General features: G+C 39.1%; 1 protein-coding gene across 1 annotated transcript in view; it reads left to right on the forward strand.

Annotated features, from left to right (window-relative positions):
• LOC103275265 (HEAT repeat-containing protein 5A) overlaps window positions 1-10,528 on the forward strand; it is a 72,200-nt gene that overhangs the window by 54,846 nt on the left and 6,826 nt on the right. The window contains exons 16-17 of the mRNA XM_008072670.2: window positions 7,119-7,224; window positions 7,847-8,037. Of these exons, the coding sequence (XP_008070861.2) occupies window positions 7,119-7,224; window positions 7,847-8,037 (297 nt within the window). The remainder of the gene's footprint in view (window positions 1-7,118; window positions 7,225-7,846; window positions 8,038-10,528) is intronic.

Here is a 10,528-nt window from a genome sequence, read left to right on the forward strand (position 1 = left end):
CGGGCATGGTAGTGCACGCCTGTAGTTCCAGCTACTTGGAAGGCTGAGGCGGAAGAATCGGCGGAGCCCAGCAGGTCGAGGCAGCTGTGGCTGAGAGCGGCCACTGCACTCCAGTCTGGATGACAGAGTAAGACTCCAAGTCAAAAAAAAAAAAGTTAAGAGGAAAATCATTGTGGTTTGGAAAATTTAAAGAAGGATTCATGGAGAAGATGAAATTTGAACTAATCTCTAACTGGTGTTTCCTAGAGCATATAATTAATTTAAAATAGTTAACTTGGATTAAGATAGCAATAACTGCTGTGGATGAAACAGAGATAGTCTTTTAAACAAAGGATCTAAATTAAGCATGTTCTTAAATGACTCCTTTATTTTTTATATGTGTAAGGTTAAAAAAGTAAAGAAAAGATTGTACTTTTATAACCTTTTATTTTATTTTATTTTATTTTATTTTATTTTTTTTGAATTGGAGTCTCACTTTGTCACCCAGACTGGAGTGCAGTGGCATGCTCCCGGCTACCGCAGCCTCGACCTGCTGGGCTCCGGCGATCCTTCTGCCTCAGCCTTCCAAGTAGGTGGAACTACAGGTGCACGCTACCACACCTGGCTAATTTTTTGATTTATTGTAGAGATGAGGTCTCGCCAAGTTGCCCAGGCAGGTCTCGAACCCGCGGGCTCAGACTATCCACTCACTTCAGCCTCCCAAGGGGCGGAATTGCAGGCTGAGCCATCGAGCCCAGCTAACCTTTTCTTTTTAAAAAAATGATTTTATTATTATCTTAAAGAAGTTTTTCTTACAGATATATTGTCCAATTGTAGTTTCAAGGAGATACTTTCTTATTTTTATTGTTTTAGTTTTAAATTACAAAATGTGCTAATAGCTTTTCCCTCAACCTAAATTATAATAATATAAATAAATATTCAAGGAAGGGGAGAGGTTTTGTTTGTTTTAATAAAACCATGGAGAACAGATAAAAGCAAAACTTAATTCTGTTTGGATTCTAACTGAATAAAAATAGTAGGCAATAATTTGGAGACTTTTAAAAGAAGAATTCTGACAGGATACCAGTTACAAGTGTATCATAAGCAATTATCAGCAGTTTTCAGTGAGTGTCGTTAGAAAGCTACAGGAGAGAAATTGCATGACTAAGAAAGTTACATTTCTAATTTCCTATTATCCCAGTTATGATGCTTCTGTGAAATGGCAGGCCCTTTTCTTTTTACCCTTGTATTTCCATTTCTAGCAGAGAGACTTTTTTGTGGGGGGGAGGGTCTGGAACAGGGATGAAAGGTTCTCAATTAGTTACCACGACTGGAATGCAGTGGTGCTCTCATAGTTCACTGAAACCTCGACCTCCTGGGCTCAAGCCTCCAGAGCAATTGGGACAGTAGACATGTGGCACCACGTCCAGCTAATTTTTTTTGTTTTTGTTTTTGTTTTAGTAGAAATGGTGTCTTACTAAGTTGTCCAGGCTGGTTATGTATTCCTAGCCTCAAGCAGTCCTACTGCCTCAGTCTCCCAAAGTGCTGGGATTAAAGGTGTGTGCCACCTTGTGTATGGCTTAAAGACAAAAGGTCTTAAAATATCTATATTTAACAACTGAATATTTTTTTTTAATCTCTTTTTTGAGTTGGAGTCTCACTCTGTCGCCTACTCTAGAGTACAGTGGCACACTCAGGGCCAACCCAGCATCGACCTGCTGAGGCTCCAGCGATCCTTCCGTTTCAGTCTTCTAAGTAACCAGAACTACAAGCACAAGCTACCACGCCTGCCTAATTTTTCACATATTGTAGAGACGAGGTCTGGCCAAGTTGCCCAGACTGATCTCGAACTCACAGGCATAGGCGGTCCTCTCTCCTTGGCCTCCCAAAGTACTGGGATTACAGACTGAGCCACCAAGCCCGGCCAACAACTGAATATTTCAAAGCATTTTGTTTTCATTGTGGTTACCTCATGTTTAAACAGTTTTAAAGAAATCATTTATTAACATGAGATTGTCCAAAGTTTGAAAATAAGTTTTTTATATGTTATATGCATCCAGAAATTACTGCATAAGAAATTATCTTGTAAATTAGTTGATTCTTTCTATTCTGATTACAGGATTTCAAAGCACTAAAATGTTAGGATGTCAAAATACTTTACATAGAAAAGAAATAATATTGATCTTGTTTATGGTAGCAATAGTTTGTGGTTAGTTTCAAATATATTTTGTACCTAATTGCAAAGATTGAATTACTTAATTCACCTAAAGATTGATCCATCCTTGACCTGTACATTAGAATCATTCATACAAATTTTTTTAAGACTGAATATTCTGGCTGGGCATTGTGGCTCATGCTTATAACCTCAGCACTTTTGAAGGCCAAGGCAAGAGGATGACTTGAACCCTATATTGCTAGGCAACATAGCAAGACCTTGTCTCTACAGAAAATCAAAAAATTACTCAGAAGTGCACCTGCAATCCTAGCTTCTTGGGAGGTTGAGGCTGAAGGATCACCTAAGCACATGAGGTCGAGGCTGTGGTGAGCCATGATCATGCCACTGCATTCTAGCCTGAGTGACAGAGTGAGATCCCAAGTTACAAACAAAAAAACTTTTGTCATTATATACCCTCTCTAAAGTTATAAAATAAATCAGCATTTTTTAAAGTTACGTTTTGCTCTTTGTTCATTTAGCTATGTATCTTTACTCCATCTAGACTAAAAACTTTGTTTTAATATCTGTCATTTCCTTCCAAGCTGATAATTGTATGTTATAATAGATACTACTTAAGAATACTAATTCAAGCCCAGCTTGGTGGCTCAGCCTGTAATCCCACGCCTTTGGGAGGCTGAGGTGAGTGGATTGCCTGAGCCCACGGGTTCGAGACCCGCCTGGGCAACTTGGCAAGACCTCATCTCTACAATAAATCAAAAATCAGCCGGGCGTGGTAGCGCGTGCCTGTAGTTCCAGCTACTTGGAAGACTGAGACGGAAGGATCGCCGGAGCCCAGCAGGTCGAGGCTGCGGTGGCCGGGAGCGGCCACTGCACTCCAGTCTGGGTGACAGTGAGACTCCAACTCAAAAAAAAAAAAGAATCCTAATTCAGTGTTACTAAGAATTATCTCCATCTTTCTGAAGATTCAGAATCTTTTGTTGAGATCTCTAAAGGAATTGGTATCATCATATATCTTGAACCTTTAATTAGTTAATAGCATATTCAGTCCTTGTCATGATTGAGGGGCAAAGGATGGAGAAAATGATTTTGGGTTCTGTCAGCTCTGTTTTATAGTCTTTGGTCCATGATTGTGGGCAAGAAAATAGTACAGGTCAAATTATAATACAGTATAAAGAATTCTGAGCCGGGCTCAGTGGCTCAGCCTGTTATGCTGCACTTTGGGAGGCTGAGGTGAGTGGATTGCCTGAGCCCGTGGGTTTGAGACCCGCCTGGGCAACTTGGCGAGACCTCATCTCTACAATAAATCAAAAAATTAGCCGGGTGTGGTAGCGCGGGCCTGTAGTTCCAGCTACTAGGAAGGCTGAGGCAGAAGGATCGCTGGAGCCCAGCAGGTTGAGGCTGCGGTGGCCGGGAGTGTACCACTGCACTCCAGTCTGGGCGACAGAGTGAGACTCCAACTCAAAAAAAAAAAAGAATTCTGAAGGTCTAACCCGATGTATTTTTAGTACTGTCAACGTGATTCAATTCCATTATGACAGATGTAGGATGTGATCTGATAATGATGTTTTAGATTTTAAACTTGTGAACTTGATCATAGAGTTGTCCTTAATTCCCCTTTGATGTCACATTTACCTTCCACAATCTCCCTGGAGGGCATTTGGGCATAGATTTTCTTGAAACAAAATGTCTGAAATAGGATGCTTAAAAATGGACAGAAAAATTTTTATAAATAGGATACTTATCATGTTATTCATAATTTAAAAAACTTTGCTGGGCACAGTGGCTCATGCTTGTAATCCCAGCACTTTGGGAAGCGAAGGCAAGAGGATTGCCTGAGCCCACGGATTCAAGACCAGCTTGGGCAACATGGAGAGACCTCGTCTATACAATAAATCAAAAAATTAGCTGGGTAAGCCGAACTCGGTGGCTCAGCCTATAATCCCGCGCCTTTGGGCGGCTGACGTGAGTGGATTGCCTAAGCCCGCGGGTTCGAGACCCGCCTGGGCAACTTGGCAAGACCTCATCTCTACAATAAATCAAAAATCAGCCGGGTGTGGTAGCACATGCCTGTAATTCCGGCTACTCGGAAGGCTGAGGCGGAAGGATTGCCGGAGCCTAGCAGGTCAAGGCTGCAGTGGCCGGGAGCGGCCACTGCACTCCAGTCTGTGCGACAGAGTGAGAATCCAACTCAAAAAAAAATTAGCTGGGTGTGGTGGTGTGTGTCTGTAGTTCCAGCTACTTGGAAGGCTGAAGCAGAAGGATCACCTGAGCCCAGCAGGTCAAAGCTGCGGTGGCTGTGAGCATGCCACTGTACTTCAACCTGGGCAACTGAGTGAGACTTCGGCTGAAAAAAAAAAATTAGAAATAACCTAAATGTCTCAAATCAGGAAATTGGTTAAGTAAATTATTATATCACCAGAATATATAATACTAATAATGTTTAAATTTTTTTTGCTATTGTTGTTAATAAGATGGAAAAATTCCTGATAATGTTGTTTAGGGGAAACAAAGAAAAACAAATTATTAGCCAAGCATGTGCAATGTATCCCAGTTTTCTAAAAATTTTATCTAAATTCCTGGGGAAAAAAGACAAAAATCAAAGATGTCAAAATGATAATGGTGGCCGTTTCAAGGTGGTGGAGTTATAGCTGAATTCTATTTTTCTCATGTACTTTTCTGAGTTTTCACATTTTTTTTGATGAACAGAATTAACCTTGAAATAAGGAATTAATATTTTTGTAAGTATTCTTAGAGTATATGGTTTTCCCAATTCTTGGTGATCCATCATTTTAGTATATTCTATAAATTGATTTTATACATATAGCTTTTCTCATCCCATAAGATGTACACATGTCCTCATATATTCCTTTTTAAGATACAGTCTCCTAATCCATTCTGATTTGTTAACAAAATTGCCACTTGAAGCACAACTTGTCTTATAGCCTCAACAGAATAATAGATCTAATGAAGGACTCAGGGATTACATTAGGGTTGGGGAACACCATATCCTTAGGCCATGTTCAGCCAGTCCTGCCCTGTTTTTACTTACTCGATGCAGTTATCTTTTATGATTGTTCCACAAGCACATTTCACTGCCTACTTATATGCCTAACACATGATACTAGAAAGATAAAGATAAGCCAGGCTCGGTGGCTCAGCCTGTAATTCCGCGCCTTTGGGAGGCTGAGGTGAGTGGATTGCCGGGGTCAAGACCCACCCGGGCAACTTGGCAAGACCTCATCTCTACAATAAATCAAAAAATCAGCCGGGTGTGGTAGCGCGCACCTGTAGTTCCAGCTACTCGGAAGGCTGAGGCGGAAGGATTGCCAGAGCCCAGCAGGTCGAGGCTGTGGTAGCCAGGAGAGGCCACTGCACCCCAGTCTCGGTGTCAGAGTGAGACTCCAACTCAAAAAAAAAAAAATACGAAAGATGAAGATGATAAATTATAAACTACTGTTCCTGCCATCAAGATAGTTTACAACTGAAAATATTATCTTCAGTATTATTTTAGGTTGTCTCAATTAAAGGGAGAAAAGAGAGGATAGGAAGTTTGAAGCTTAGAAACAATGTTTTTTAAAAGGAGAAACTGATAGTAAAATGAGGAAACTTATTTCATGGTTATGTATCTTTAATCTCAACATAAGAAATTTAAACCTCTGTGCTGAAAAAACAATTTACAGAAGATACATAAATAGCTAATGGACATATTTAACCCCAGACCAAAAATACTGTATATATTTATCATAATTAGAATTGTGAAAATTAGAACATTTTTCTCACCTGTAGGAGAATGGTAGAATAAATTGTAGTACACGTGTGTCATAAAATTTGGGCGTATGAAAATTATAAAAGAATAAAAATGATTTGAAAAGTGCTTAAAAGGTAATATTAAAAGAGAAAAGCAGGGATTAAAATTGTGATACATGTAGCTTTATCCCAAGTTTTTTTTTAAAGTATAGTTGGAGGCTCAAAGGCTCTGCTGCTTTTCATTAACTATAAATGAGGAAAGTTGATACTAACTTTAAATCGAACCAATATATTTGAATCCATTAGTCCTGATATTTGGAACAAAAACATTGGTCAGTGCTAAAAGTTCTGTAGAAATGCTTATGCAAAAGACCTCACAGTTTTCCATAATCTATTTCTGGAGTTAAATCTGCTGAAATTGATGAAAATTTGATAATTCTGGGTTAATTTAGGGGGGAGGTGGAAATTGAGGGTTTTTTCACCTATCTTTAAGGAGAAGAATCGTCTGTTTTAAGTACCTATGGGAGGGCTCTTTTAGTTGCAACATGTTATGTTGGGTAGGCTAGAAAGGCAAAGACTAAGTTTGTGTTTTTATAAGCTACCTTGTAAGAAGACCAAATTCTGTAATATTCAAGGCTATATGTTATATGTAAATTTGTGCATAGTTATATCAATATTTAATAAATTTTTTGGTTTATCTCAAATTTTAGTTTCACAGTTATTGAAATGTGCACTCTCATATATATATAAATACCGCAGTAGTTTAAAGCACCTAAAGTGTGAGGTTTAAATGGTATTGTGGACTTCCCTGCTTTTAGGTGTCAGTTGTGTCCAGGTTCTAGGAAAAATAAAAGATACCAGAAGGGAGAAAGGAAGAGGCCAAAAAAGTTGATGAAAATAGTTAACTGAAATAGTTGCATTTGCACGGGTAAAATCTTTTATTAAGTGATATGTTTGTAATTTTTTATCACAAAATAATGTTTCTTTCCTACTGTTAGAATATCCCATAACCAAAATATTTTTCTATTGGTTATTATAATTTTTTTTCCTAAAATACTTCAAGGTGTTGAAGAACAGTTTATCTTATTTCAGTAGTTCCAACAAAATAATGCAGCAAAAAAATTGACAGTACATACTTAATAATGCCCTTTGGCTTATTGTCTTTATTAGCAAATTTTATCCACTTGCCTTTAAATCTTATTGCTTCTGATTGTAGGCTTCTTATATTGGAACAGCTTTTGAACAGTATAAAGCACACAAAAGGAGCTCGTCAGCAAGTAGTTCAGTTACATGTTGTTTCTTCAGTTTCTAGTTTCTTAAAGGTAATTCTATTTTTTTAAATTCAAATGTTGGCTTAATTTTTTTTTAAATGTGACCAACCAAGGAGGTTGGAGGATGCTGTTTATAAAGTACTTTTTTTTTCTTAATTTTTCTTAATCTCTTTATGAAAATGTTTCAGGATTTGGAATTCTCCTTTTACTTTTTCTCCACATAAAGCTTATTAGTCAGAAATCAAACCTGTAATCTTGGCTTAGTGTCATGCATTAGCCTACTGATCCTGATATCCTAGACCAAGGATTGATGGACTTATAGACCAAATCAGCTCATTGTTACTACATTTATGACTTATCATTTCTACATACAGTTAAATATAATAGACTTCATTGATCATTCATTTTATGGACATCTCTGTAAATGTTCTTCCAAACACAGTAATACAGCAGTGATAATTGATTGCCATATTGTTGCCTAGAGCTTTAAAATTATAAAGTGCTTTGTGAAAAAAAATCAAATTATTTTTGTGTGATCAGTGTGGATTTTTGTGATTGATTTTTTTAAAGTAGTAATCCAAGTATGAACGTACTTAGTTAATCAGCATATACATTCCAAACTAGAGAGAATTTATCCCAGTTATAAATTTGGATTGTTCTTTACATATTTCAGTACGTGGCTGACTCCAAGGGAAGTTTGGGTGCAGAAGAAATGAGAAGACTTGTCCTAACATTAGTTATGGGAGCTCTAGAAAGTCCCATCCCCCTATTGAGATGTGCGGCTGCAGAGGCATGGGCTAGATTAGCCCAAGTAGTTGATGATGGAGCTTTTACTGCTGGATTAGCTCAAGTTAGCTTTGACAAGTAAGTGAATTTCATATTTAATAGTCATCCATTATGTGTCAAAACTGGGTGTAGCTTGCTGGTTTTTTGAAACTAAGAATTTCTTTTGGAGATTTTACTAAGAAAAGAAAAATGGTGCCTTTAACCTAAAGGAGAACCCTCTTGGCCTTCTAGTCTTGGAACATAAAACTATTACTATTTCAGCTTTAGTTTTTATACAAGAGAAACATCACTATCTAAGATATGAGTGATATAACTGACCATCAATGTAATGGACTCAAGAACAGTGAGATACAAGTTTTATCATGTAAAGTATATATGACAGGTAGTAAGCAATCTACTGGAAAAAGAAAAGGCTGGCCGGGCTTGGTGGCTCAGCCTGTAATCCCAGCACTTTGGGAGGCTGAGGCGAGTGGATTCCCTGAGCTCACAGGTTCGAGACCAGCCTGGGCAACTTGGCAAGACCTCATATATACAATAAATTTTTTAAAAATTAGCCAGGCATGGTAGTGTGCACCTATAGTCCAGCTACTAGGAAGGCTGAGGCAGAAGGATCGCCAGAGCCCAGCAGGTTGAGGCTGTGGTGGCCGGGAGCATGCCACTGCACTCCAGTTTGAGCAACAGAGTGAGACTCCAACTCAAAAGAAAAGAAAAGGCTGTAGGCTGCACATCAGGAAACTTTTGCTTCCACTACTTCTAACTTTGGGTAGGTTACTTAATCACAGTTTTCTACTATTCCAAATAGGAGGCTATTAATACTGCCCTACCTACTTAAGAATGTTAAGATAAGGCCAGGTTCATGCTTATAATCCCAGTAATTTGAGAACCTGAGATGCGAGGATCACTTGAGGCCAGGAGACTAGCCTGGGCAGTCCTGAGGCCTAGCTACTCGGGGGCTAAGGTAGGAGGATCACCTGAGCCCAGGAGGTGAAGGCTGCAGTGAGTCAAGATCATATTATTTGTACTCCAGCCTGGGTGACACAGCAAGACCATGTCTGTAAAATAGAAAATTTTAAAAATAAGAATGTTGGCTGGGCATGGTGGCTCACACTTGTTATTCCGGCACTTTGCGAGGCGGAGATGAGAGGATTGTCTGAGCCTGCAGGTTTGAGACCAACATGGGCAACATGGCGAGACCTCATCTCTAGAAGAAATCAAAAAAGTAGCCGGAAGTAGTGGCTCACATCTGTAGTTGCAGCTACTTGGAAGGCGAGGTGGAAGGATCGCCTGAGCCCAGCAGGCCGGGGCTACGGTGGCTGTGATAATGCCACTGTACTCCAGCCTGGGCAGCAAAGTGAGACTCCAACTCAAAAAATAAAAATAAAAAAGAACGTTTAGGTAAATGAGATAAAACATACGAAACTGATATGAAAAAATTATAAATAAAAGTTCACAGTTATATTCGTTATGTGTGTATAAAAGTTATATTAGTGTGGTGATGGTGCTGACAACACTTTGACCTTGTAGTGTACTGAATATGTCTAAATTGAAGTCTAGAGTCAGATTACTAACTTGGCTCAAATCCCAGCTCTATCATTTAATAGTTGGTTAATTTGTGAGAGCTATTTTAGCTATCATTTTGGTTTCCTCATCTGTAAAAAGAAGCTGAAAATAGTACCAGCGTTGTTGAGAGGATTAAAGGACTAAATGTAAAGCACTTAAATTAGTGTACAGTATATAGAAAATTCCTAATAAACATTAACTACTTTATTAAATTCCTAATAGACATAAACATGAGCACAGAGGCTCATTCCTATATTCCCAATGCTTCGAGAGGCCGAGGCAGGTGGATTGCTTGAGGCCAGGAGTTCTAGACCAGCCTGAGCAACATAGCAAAACCCTATCTCTACAAAAAATTTAAAAAATTATTGGACGTGGTGTTATACACCTGTAGTTCTAGCTATTGGGGAAGCTGAGGTGGGAGGATCACTTGAGCCCAGGAGTTTAAGGCTACAGTGAGCTATGATCATGCCGCAGCACACCAGCTAGGCAACAAAACAAGACCCTGTCTCTAAACACACACACATTAACTTCTCTTATATTTATTTATTTATTTTTTTTAGTTGCAGTCTCACACTGTTGCCCAGGTTGAAGTATAGTGGCTCGCTCAAAGCCACCACAGCCTCAACCTGCTGGGCTCAGGCAATCCTTCCATGTCAGCCTTTCAAGTAGCTAGAACTACAGGCATGCGCCACCATATCGGGCTAATTTTTAATTTATTGTAGAGGTGAGGTCTCGCCAAGTTGCCCAGACTGGTCTCAGACCTGCAGGCTCAGACAATCCTCTCACCTCGGCCTCCCAAAGTGCTGGGATTATAGGTGTGAGCCACTGCACCTGGCCTTATATTTAATTTTAAAATCAAAGTTCTTAATTTGAAGCTCTCAATGAAAATAAAATATCTCAGCGTATGAGGTTTTTAAATGTAACTTAATGCAAAGTAATAATAATGCTTGCCTGAAGCCGGGCTCGGTGGCTCAGCCTGTAATCCCGCGCCTTTGGGAGGCTGAGGTGA

The sequence above is a fragment of the Carlito syrichta genome, unplaced genomic scaffold (genome assembly GCF_000164805.1).
Source record: "Carlito syrichta isolate Samal-C Ts95f unplaced genomic scaffold, Tarsius_syrichta-2.0.1 Scaffold315394, whole genome shotgun sequence".
Taxonomy (NCBI): Eukaryota; Metazoa; Chordata; class Mammalia; order Primates; family Tarsiidae; genus Carlito; species Carlito syrichta.